We start from the raw sequence: 12,305 nt of genomic DNA on the forward strand, positions 1-12,305 counted from the left end.
ACCCGGAGGAAACCCACACTAAAGTAAAGCATATTTTATAAATTTTAAAAAATAACTAGGTTGCTCTTGCACTTTATATTAGAAGTGAAGGGTGCTAGAGTCCCGTTATAAAGAAAAGCCTTAAAACTTACAGAATACTTCCACTTTGAAGTAGCACAGATTTTGGTTTGAGAAAACGTGCTTTCCATATTTTCTGTGGAATGCTTGTGACAACAAAGCTAAACTGAAAATAAAACAATTTATCACAGATTCTCTGCCCTATTTTTTCAAGATAAGGATAAGTTTCTTGCTCCTTTGACTACTTGCAGGAGCCGTTGTGGGTTGAGTTATGACAACCCAAGTTTAAATTTCACATTCTCTATTGTTATTTTACATAGCCTGCGGAATGAGACACATGCCAAGTGCCATACAGTGAAAAAAGTACATAGAGGTTCATTGTACTATGTACATATCACAATAAATCTGAACATAATTGATTATACTGTGTTTTATTTTAAATAAAAGCCTCAGATTTTTGAAAGAGCCAGAACATCACATTTTTCATGGCATAGCGTACAGCCCTTATGGAGCCCTAGGCAGGGTAATTGCCAAAATCTGTTGTTTACAATTAACACCTCTGAATCCTAAAAAGTGATTAAAATAAAATCAAGGTAAAATACGCACATTCCTTTTGAAGCAGTAACTGGCTACTCATTAAGAAAGTGGTTCAAATGAAAACCTGCAGCCACTGCAGTCCTCCAAGGTGTCAGTTTGACACCCAAAAGACACAAGGCTAAAAGTTCTTCCAAAGGTATCTGTATCAATTATTGGCTAGAAAGGCAAGACGTTTTTAAACCAGTTATTTTGTTTAGTGAATAAATGAAAGTAGAATTTAAAATACCTCACAACTTCAGAATACTGGTTTTATATCCTGGCCCTGGCACCGTCTGTGTAGTGTTTCATGCTCTTCTCTCGTCTGCATGAGTTTATCTTTCTAATCTCTGATATTCCTGTTACATTGTGAAGACAAAATATGTCTAATCGGGCACTCTAAAAAGTGTTGTGAGTAAAAGTGGCCATGCGTATGAATGTATATCTTATGATGGAATAACGTTCTCATATTCTAGCTTGAATACAAAGTTTTTCATGTTGATTACTCACAGATTTTAATTCATTATTGTAAAACAATATAATAAAAAACAGGAGGTGTTAAACAGTTTTAGAGTAGAAGTAGATAATAAACAGTCCAAATTTAGTTCTGTATATAATACATATTTTAAATGATGCATAATAATCCATCAATATCTCTATACCAGGGGTCTCCAATTCCAGTCCTGGAATACTACTGCGGGTGCAGGGTTCATCGTAACATCTTTCTTAATTAGTTACTAATTTTTGCTGCTAACTTCTTTTCTCTTCATTTTAAGTGACTTGTTTTTTTAAGATTCCATCCTCTGAATTGCTTTTTTTTTTTTTTTCCTTAAGCGACACCCAAACTGAAATGAGATGTGAAGTGAGTGAGCTAACAGATGTCTAGCCACAGCAGACATTTCCAAAACTGTTGATTATCTTTCTTCTAAGAGCACCGTCCAAGTGCATTGTAGACCTGAGCAGATCAATATTACTGAGATATTCACCTTTCTTAATTTTCAGATATTGTATGATGGACACAGGTTTATCTGTAAGTTCGTTTAGCATCCCACTGTTTGACAGCTGGGCGGCATGGTGACGCAGTGGTAGCGCTGCTGCCTCGCAGTTAGGTTCGCTTCCCAGGTTCGCTTCCCGGGTGCTCCCGGCGTGGAGTTTGCATGTTCTCCCCGTGTCTGCGTGGGTTTCCTCTGGGTACTCCGGTTTCCTCCTACAGTCCAAAGACATGCAGGTTAGGTGGATTGGCGATTCTAAATTGTGGATGTGTGTGTCCTGCGGTGGGTTGGCGCCCTGCCTGGGATTGGTTCCTGCCCTGTGTTGGCTGGGATAGGCTCCAGCAGACCCCTGTGTTCAGATTCAACGGGTTGGAAAATGGATGGATGTTTGACAGCTGAATCTTAAATAGCAAATCAATTGAAGTTAAGACAAATGAGAATGTCAACTTGCACCTATAGTAGCGCTCTGGGACTAGAGTTAGAGACACCATGCCCTAATCTTACTTTCCCTTTATAAGATTCCGGAGAGAAGCAACGGGAACAAATAGAATGCGTGAAGCTAGTATGAAGTAGTTTTATTTATGAATATATTTTTATTTTCATAAAAAATTGTTTTTGACAAACTTATTCCAGTGCTATAGACACGGACGTGGAACAGATGCATTCAATGGATTTATCTTTCTCACTAGGGCATAAATGCATTCGATACGTTGACGCTGACGCTATACCGTACCATTATAATAAAAGAGAATCCAAAAAATAGTCTTTCCTAATATCCATTTAAGATGATATTCACTTCACATCTGCATATTACGGTATAGCGTTCCAATGATAGAGTTGCGTGTATAAGTTTGAAACTACAGCATTTGGCCTTTTCGTTTTTGTGTGTGTGACGCTCGCGCAAAATGTAATGACACCCACCCAGTTTCACCGACATGAAAGTTTGCTTAATGATACGTGCGAGTGCGTGACAAAGGCTACAAACGCCTCCATCCTTGAATTCCCTCCCCTATGGACAGCGACGCCTTGTCTTTCCCCACCCCACGAAGCAGTTTAGCCAGGATTAACGTTCTCATAAAGTCTCATATCGCCAAAAAACGTGGATTGCGCATTTCCTCGACGAATTGCCCTGACATGGCCCAGCTCATCTCTGTCTTGGGACTCTTGATCTGTCAACCTATGCTTGTGGAATCCTCCAAGATCCTCACTGTATCCCTCTTGGGTAAGTGAACCAGAGTTAAAGAATTAAAAGAAGGAGAAGCAACAAAGACTAAAGGAGTCTTTAAATGTTATGTTTGATTGAGTCGAGTGCCTTATTCGTCAGAATGTCCACCAGTCGTAGTATGTACAAAGTCGGCGCGCATCCTACAGATGAGCGGACTGACCGGGACGGAGCAAGCGGGTAAATCCGACCGCGATGAAAGGAAGGGGGCCGAAGTGTGTGGGAGTACTATGCGGCGTAACAAATGTCTGGTCCACCTCCTCTTCTTTCTCGTTAATTTAACCGTAGCTTCGGCGAACGTCTGCTTTATATGTTTTTTAGATTTATTGGAAGCAGGACTAGCAAATAGAAGCTGCCAAATGTAACTTTTTGCCAAAATACAAAAATTTCGCTCAGTATTTGTTAGCTGGATTTATGCTCGCAAACTAGCGGTCGCGACAGTTTCAACCAGACGATCTGAAGGCGACACAGTGCAATGCTGTTGTGAACTTACTCTCATGCAACAAAGCAACCAAATCTGGTTTGCCAGTGGCTGTCTGGCGACACTGGGACATTTTCCATCAATCCTTACACCAGAACAGTCTGCTAACTACATAAAATGATTACAGATGAGACAGCAGACCTGTTTATTGAAATACCAAGGTGAAGGTACCTGGTGGTCACTTCTGAACAAGAGAGTGAGATGTTAGAAAACAGTAAAAGTTCCATTCTAGCCTGGATTTGCACATTACAGTGCTCTGTAAAAGTTTGTTCACCCTGATAAAAATCACTATCAATTTATACCTTACCTAGCTTTTGAGGCAACAACTTCATTTTAGCATATTTTATACCTTATGGAAACAGCAACATTTCAGTATTGAAATAGTTTTCATTGGACCAACAGAACCAATTTAATATGCATTTAAACAAAAATAGGCAGGTACATACATTTGGGCAACCAAAAGGAATAATTCTATCAATATTTAGTATAACCTTATTTTGCTGAAATAACAGCCTGTAGATGCCTCCTATACCCACTGAAAAGTCCCTGAATTCTGCTTGGTGTTATTTTGGACCATTTGTCCATACAAAATGCCTCCAGTTCAATTAGGCTTGATGGCTTCCTAGTGTGGACAGCCTGCTTCAAAACCATCCATACATTTTCAATGATGTTCAGATCTGGGGACTGGGATGGCCATTCTAGAACATTGTACTTGTGCCTCTGCATTAATCCTTGATAGATTTTGAACGGTGCTTTGGATCATTGTCGTGCTGAAACATCCAATCCCTGGCGTAACTTCAAGTTTGTGACTGACTCTTGAAACATTCTTGTCAAGAATCCACTGATACTGGGTGGAGCCTCAACTTTAACAGGGTTTCCAGTACCTGTGCTAGCCACACAGCCCCATAACATGATGCTGTGTGTTTTTTTCACCATGCATAGCGCCTCTGGTTTTGACCAATTAACTCTACCTAAGTCTTATCTGTCGACAGTATTTTTTTCCAAAATGTTTCTGGCTTGTCCAGATGCTCTTTTGCATACCTCATGCAACTCTTCTTGTGGTGAGTACTCAGGAAAGGCTTTTAGTGCAACACCCTTCCACCGAGCTGTTCCCGGTGCAAAGTGTGCTGGACTGTGTTATACAACAATGTATAATGACACCATCAGCAGCCAGATGTTCTTGTAACTCTCTGGAGGTAGTCTGTGGTTTGTCTGTGACCATTCTAACCAGCCTTCGGCTGTGCCTTTCAGATATTTTTCTTGGCTTACCACATTTGTCCTTCACAAGGACTGTTAAGATGGCCTTCCATTTCCTAACTACATTTCTGACTGTGGAGACAGACAGACCAAACGTTTGTGATAATTTCTTGTGCCCTTCTAATTCATAATGACAAATTATCTTAGTTTTTATGTCAGTTCTTTAGAGGTTCCCATATTGCCACTCTCTAAGAGAGAACCAAGGACAAGCACAACTAGCAATTACCTATGTTAAATAAACCTTTTCATGATTGGTTAGATCTGTCTTTGTAGTTTAAGGTCTAATGAGCTAATCAAAGCAATTTTGTGCTGCAACTTGCATTAGCAGGTCAGCATTAAATGACTACAAATTGATCTTCAAATTGATGCAATTAAAGGGTGCCCAAACATTTGCACATCCCATTTTTTACATTTTATTTCATGCAACTCAATAATGCTACACTGAGAATTTTGGTCTGATAAACATTCCCTTGTCTACTTTCCTCTAGTAAAAAAAATGGCATATTACTGTGAAAGCACAAATTGTTTAATTCGAGATCTCTTAATGGCAAAGCATTGGTGCTGTCAGAATTCATCACTGACACCAAGCTTGATATGCTGTGTTTAACGGAGGCTTGGCAAAAACCATATGAATTTATGTCTCTCACGGAGGTGACACCACCCAGCTACACTTTCCTCACAGAGCCTCGTAGCTCAAGACAAGGCGGAGGACTTGCAATAATTGTCAGAGTCAAGTTAAATATCAAAAGAATCCCAATTGATTGTCCATTGTCATTCGAGTGTCTGGCTCTTAAACTAATAACGGAATCAGGTCTTGTCTTACTCATTGTTCTTTATCGTCCTCCAAAATACAATGCATCCTTCTTATCTGATCTGACTGAACTACTAACCCACTTAAGTTCTTTTTCCCAGAGAGTCATTCTTCTTGGTGATTTCAACATCCATATTGACATCCCCACATCGAAACTGTGAAATGAGTTTCTATCCTTACTGTACTGTTTTGAGTTGACACAATAATGTTGATTTTTCCACCCACTCTGGTGGTCATATATTGGATCTGATCTGTACATCTGAACTATCTGTTGCCAACATTTACAACACTGATTTGGGACTCTCTGGCCATAACACAGTGCTTTTCACTGTCTCATTACCTCTCCTTCCTCTTACCTGTAAATGACAAATTTCTTTCTAAAACCTTAAAAATATCTGCCCCTCTATCCTTTCTGGATCCATTTCTGATCTTTTACTATCTTCAACTATTCCATCAACACTAGATAGTCTTGTTATAACGCAGCCCTTCATTCAGCATTAGATAAAACAGCTCCTTTAACACATAACAAGGTTTCCTTTAAGCGTTCAGCTCCTTGGTATAATTCAGAATTGTGATCTACGAAAGCAGCTGGCCGACGCCTTGAGAGAATGTCACATAAGACTGGCCTCACTGTGCACATCCAGGCTTTCTCTGACCACCAAAGAGCTTACAGAGAAGCACTAACTGCTGCCAAGAACACCCATTATGGCAGAATAATAGGAAGCAGCCACGATAACCCAAGGGTTTTGTTCTCTGTAGTTAATAAACTACTCCAACCCACATCTGGCCCAACTACCTCTTCTGCTGAAGTCTGTGAGAAATTCCTCCACTTTTTCCATAACAAAATAAAGATCTAAATAATTCAACTAACATAAATACATCATCTGTTTATATCCTTCCCTGTCTTCCCACTCCATCCAGCTCCTTCTCTAAGTTCTCACCAGTCACATCTGCGTTTGTTAATAACCTGCTTTGTAAGATGAGGCCGACTACTTGTGTACTGGACCCCATCCCCAGCACACTACTTAAATCCTGCCTTCATGCCATAATCCTGACTATTACAACAATAATAAACTCATCCCTTGACACTGGCTTTGTGCTGCTCACTTTTAAAATCGCTTCTGTAACCACAATGTTAAAAAAGTCTGGTCTTGATGCTGATAATCTTAACAATTTTTGGCCTATTTCCCACTTACCTTTTCTGTTCTTCAGAGTGTTGTAGCCTCCCAGCTCACTAATTACTTAACCAATAATAACTTGATGGAACCCTTTCAGTCTGGTTTCAGGGCGCGGCACAGCTGTGAAACTGCTCTGCTACGGGTAACCAATGATCTGCTTATAGCAGCAGACTCTGGACAAACCAGCATATTAATTCTATTAGACCTCAGTGCAGCATTTGACACTGTCAGACATGACATTCTACTCTCCAGAATGGAGAACATGCTGGGTGTCTCTGGCACTGTCCTCCAGTGGGTCAAGTCCTATATGACTGATAGACAAGAGTTTGTTAGTCTTGGCAACAGCAGATCCAGCACAAGTCATACAAGAAGTTCCTCAGGGCTCTGTCCTCGGTCCTCTGCTTTTCTGTATTTATATGCTCCCCCTTGGCCATATTATTCATAGCTTGGACTGGGTTATCATTTTTATGCAGATGACACTCAACTCTATTTCAATGTTAAAAGTGGAACTTCATCAGAGCTTTCTCAGCTCACAACTTGCCTCAGTGAAATTAAAACCTGGATGGAGCAGAACTCTTTAAAATTAAATTGCAACAAAACTGAACTCCTGCAAATTGGGACTAAAGTGCAGTTCAATAAAATGAGCTCCTTCCCAGTCCATCTTGGCGGTGATCTCATCAGACCTGCCTCTACTGCAAAGAATCTTGGTGTCATTTTTGATTCTCCCCTCTCTTATTCCACCCACAAAAATCACATTAAGAAACCTTCTTACTTTCACCTCCGTAACATATCAAGTGTTCGCTCCTTCCTCTCCTTTTCTAATGCTGAGAAACTTGTATATGATTTCATCACATCCCGCATCGATTATTGTAATTCCCTACTGGCAGGTGCTCCTTATAATCTTATATCACAGCTCCAGCTTATTCAAAACTCGGCTGCAAGAGTCCTTACTCGAACCAGCAGCAGCAAGCACATAACACCCATCCTGCTCCGCCTTCACTGGCTCCCTGTGTCTTACAGAATTGAATATTAGATTCTACTAATAACCTACAAGGCCTTAAACAACCTTGTGCCAAACCACATCAGTGACCTTCTCCATCACGATGTGCCTGTCCACCTACTAAGATCCTCTGATTCTGGCACTCTTGTTGTGCTCCACACTAATGTACACTCCATGGGTGACAGCAGGGCCTTCAGCTGTATAGCGCCCAGACTTTGGAATGACCTACCAAAATTAATCAGGTCAGCTGACTCCATGAATTCTTTTAAAAAACAACTCAAAACTCATCTGTCCAGGAAGGGTTTTAACCGTACCTAACTTTATTACCCCCGTCTCAGTTTACCTCTCTGTCAAGACGCTCATGTAACCTGTGTGTGTGTGCTAGACCATCAATTATGTTGTCTGTTAGGCTTTTTTTCTGTGAATTTACTATCTTACTCTTCTTTATTTATTTATGTGGTTTAGTAAAATGCTATATACTGTATACCCTGCCGTTCTTTCTTAAACTCTGTGAAGTGCCTTGAGCATGGGAAAGGCGCTATATAAATAAAATGTATTATTATAATTATTAAATATCTTTGTGTCCATCCAGTTGCTACATTACCTGTCAAAAGCTTTAGAACATCTCAGTTTGTCTTCAGATTTATTCTGTTGAAAAGCAATGAATGACCTAAAATGGTGAAAAGGTAAGTAGTAAACTGCCGGGTTAGCAAAAACTGCAAAAAAAGGAAATATCAGAATATTACAAATGGGATATCTTCAGGGTTATTACCTACAGATGTTCTGCAGAAATTAAAGTAAATTAAGCCTTGCAAGTTGAAGCAAACAGTTTTCACATATGTCCCAACCTCTGTTGATTGCTTAAAAAACAGAACAGATTGCGTTACTACACCCTCTAAGGTAAAACTTGGACAATATTCCAGTAATAATGGCAAGAAAACAGCAATTAAATTAAATGAGACAGAACATTATTACCCTTATCCTTCGAGGTGCAGGGATATGTATTGAGGATCTTATTAGAATGACAGTCGTGTGTAAGTGCACCACATGAACTTTTTTTTTAACATATATGGACACATCAAGATTTGATCTTCATTTAAAAAGTATCTTTAGACAAAGGTGATGTAACTGAAAAAAAAAGAAAATTAGATTTTGCAATAATTTATTCAATGAAAAATTAGAAGATATGCCATTTCGGTTTGTGGAAAAAGAAAGTACACCCATGGTCCTAATAGCGGACGTTGCCCACTTTGGCAGAAACAATCGCAGGTAGACATTTCTTGTAACTGTCTAGCAGCCTCTAACACTGACTGAGAGAAAGTTTGTCTGATTTTTCCATGCTGAATTCTTTGGGCTGTGCGATGTTTGTGGGGTGTCTTGCATGCACACCTCATTTCAAATCCCCCAGCATAATCTTGATGGGATTCATATCTGGACTTTAACAATTCATCCACTGTGCTTTACAGTTGGAATCAGGTTCTTCAAGTTAAATTCTTTCTTTGTTTTTTTCCAAACCTGTCTTCTAGTCCTGTGGCCAAATAATTCTACTTTTGCCCCATCAGTCAACAGCACATTGTTCCAGAATTCCTAGACTTTTTGTAAGTGTTCTTAGAAAAACTTTGATTTTGTCTTGATGGTCTTTTTGGATGACAAAAGTTTTCTTCTGGCTTCATAAAACTGTGCAAAAATTAAATACACCATGTGCCTATGGATTGCATTGTAAAGTAGTTAACGTGTTTAATTGCAATTAATTTTGGCACAAATTATCTTCCACAAAAGGTTAACATGTTTGAAAGACCACACTAAACAGAGTTCAGAGCGGCTAGGCTGGGCAAGTGCTTTTGGGCAAGATTTCATCAGCATGAATGTTGCTGGTAAAACCAGTTTAAGGGGTAAAGTGAATTATGCAACCACTAGCTGGAATGCATAAGTAAATGTTTATGTAGTGTCCTGACCACAGATTATGGGAGCTTTATGCTCAGACACAATAACCAGTATGTGGTATTGAACAAGATTATACTATAATGCTTTAGAATTAAAAAGTTTTAGGTAGTCTGTATTTTCTGATATTTTGCAATAAAATTTAAATTTGAGGTCAACTTGTGGCCAGGCAGCCGACCTGTTAAGTGGCATCTAAGATTGGGCTTCAGGTTACTGAAATGCTGATTCATGGTGGATGCCATACTAACAAGACCCCTCACATTTATAAAAAATTACATAGTTGATAATGTTGTTGAGTATGCCGCTTACCTCAGTCTTCTTATGATCACAAGCAACCCATAATAGCAACTACTCACAGCTAGCACAAAAGACTGTGAATCCTGCAGATGCTCAAGACAATGATGAAGGTTTCTGATAAATTGCTCTCTCTCCGGTTCTGTATTTCTTTCTTGTATATCTTGCTTGATATTTCTGGTTTCTCAGCAAAATATATAAAGGTATAAAAATAATATTTTGTAGTTATTCCACTGAAAAAGCCTTATGTTCACAGACATCAGCAATAATAGAGGGGTTAGGGGCCACTTTCCTGCCTAATAAAGTTCTTGTAGGGACACCTCTGTGCAGCCCTCAGTGTGGTGGAAAACCGGGTGAAGCCAAAGGAAAGGTGCAGACTGTAAACCACAGTCCCAGAAGTCTGCAGCACATAACTGAAGGGTCCCGGTGATAAGTATTGTAGGGTGTGTAGGTAACACAAGGTTAACATGCAAGGGTACATTTAGGGGCAGTTCTTGTCCATCTATTGGCAAGTAACCCAGAGGTTTATGTAGTGTGTTTTATGAAGAAGTAAACTTTTCATGATTTAACAACTAGAAATGAAGTTCTTCAACAAGAACACAGGGACAAAGATAGAAACTTGTTAAGGGCAGATCTCTCACAAACAATAGAAAGTTTATCTTCACATGATAACAATTATTTTTCCCTGACTCTCCTAAAGACTAAAGAAATGATATTAGACTTTAAGAGGCAGAAATCTTTGTGTTCACTGTTCATTGTTCTGGAGGAAGAGTTAGAAATAATTACTGAATACAAATATTTTGAAACTCACCTAGATAATAAAGTTAGGAATATTAATACAAAAATATCAATTATAAATAAAAACAGTGCTTGTTTCTCCCCTGTAAACTGACTGTAAACTATTTACAGTGGACAGAGATCTCACGCTTTACTGCAGCAATGCCCAGTCTGTCATCACTTTAACCTTCATTGCCTGGTTTAATGGATGGAGAAATCAAAATTTTAAAAACCAAATTTGCAGGTAAAACTATTGGAGCTGGAGTGAGTGATTTAGTCAGAGAGCAATGCTGAAGAAACTGGAAGTCATCTCGGTGGATGACAGACACCCACCCTTCATGTAGCACTTACCTTTCTGTAAATCACTTCAAAGACCCGCACAAACTTCTTCAGAAATATCTTTCTTTCCAGTACCATATAACTTCCATCCATCCATTATCCAACCCACTATATCCTAACTACAGGGTCACGGGGGTCTGCTGGAGCCTATCCCAGCCAACACAGGGCTCAAGGCAGGAAACAAACCCCGGGCAGGCCGCCCACCCACACACCAAGCACACACTAGGGACAATTTAGGATCGCCAATGCACCTAACCTGCATGTCTGTGGACTGTGGAAGAAAACCAGAGAACTCGGAGGAAACCCATGCAGACAAAGAGAGAACATGCAAACTCCATGCAGGAAGGACCTGGGAAGCAAACCCGGGTCTCCTAACTGTGAGGCAGCAGTGCTACCCACTGCGCCACCATATAACTTTTTAATAAAAAATATCAGAGATAATTAAAATCTTCAGCATGTAGTTTTTTTTCTTATGTATTGTCTGTTTATGTAAAACCTACAGTTAAACTATTATCAAAGTATTGTTTTTAAAATTATTTAAAAGGTTTCAGAATTTTGTGTACCTTTTAATCTGTTTTCTCTATGTGTTTTATTTTTGTACTTTTTTTTCAATCCAGGTACAAAGTCACGTGTTTTTGTGTAAACATGGCTAAATAAATAAATCTTAATGTAAACCAACTGAGAACATTGATTAACAGGCCAACTGAATTTTCAACACTGGTTAGAAAACTGCTGTGATTACTGGAAGTAATTTTGAAAACAGCACATAAGTGTAATAGCATACTAATGGAGGTATATCCTACATCAGACAAGACTAGATTATTGTTTATAGTGTGAATAAACCCAATTACTGCTAAAATGGTTTTGGAAAAAAAAAACATTCTTATAAAATAATGAATAAATGTATATAGGCCTGGGAATCGATTAAAACAATTAACTAATTAATTGCATCATTATGTGTGTAATTAACCGTGATTAATCACATCTAACATTAATAAATCATGAAGTAAATACACACTGATTCACAAAATTAATGTAGAAAGAACACAAAGAAATTTAAAAAAATTAATGGCATAGTTTAAACTTACATGACCAAAACTTGAATTTTTAACAAAATGCTACTTGAACAAGTACAACCTGAAGTAGAATGTCTTCCACAAAGACAAGAAGAAAAGATGGAAACAAGAAAATGAAGAGAATGTATTATAGGCACATACAAAAATAAAAACAAAAAAAAATCTTGTGTTAAACTATGTGAACATGTCATTCGAATTTTTTAAACAGTTCAATCTCTCAACAGCTGTCTTTGCAATATAGAAAGAGACCTAATCCTCCTTTAGACTAAGACAGCTACTCAGACGTACAGTACAAATATGTTGATAT

The 12,305-nt window shown here is 38.7% G+C and overlaps 1 protein-coding gene across 1 annotated transcript in view; it reads left to right on the forward strand.

The window, feature by feature from the left end:
* The first annotated feature begins 2,505 nt into the window (after window positions 1–2,505).
* LOC120527288 (UDP-glucuronosyltransferase 3A1-like) overlaps window positions 2,506–12,305 on the forward strand; it is a 36,506-nt gene continuing 26,706 nt past the window's right edge. Inside the window, exon 1 of the mRNA XM_039750527.1 lies at window positions 2,506–2,844. Within this exon, the coding sequence (XP_039606461.1) occupies window positions 2,634–2,844 (211 nt within the window). The 5' untranslated portion in view covers window positions 2,506–2,633. The remainder of the gene's footprint in view (window positions 2,845–12,305) is intronic.

Source organism: Polypterus senegalus, chromosome 4 (genome assembly GCF_016835505.1).
Source record: "Polypterus senegalus isolate Bchr_013 chromosome 4, ASM1683550v1, whole genome shotgun sequence".
NCBI classification, from domain to species: Eukaryota; Metazoa; Chordata; class Cladistia; order Polypteriformes; family Polypteridae; genus Polypterus; species Polypterus senegalus.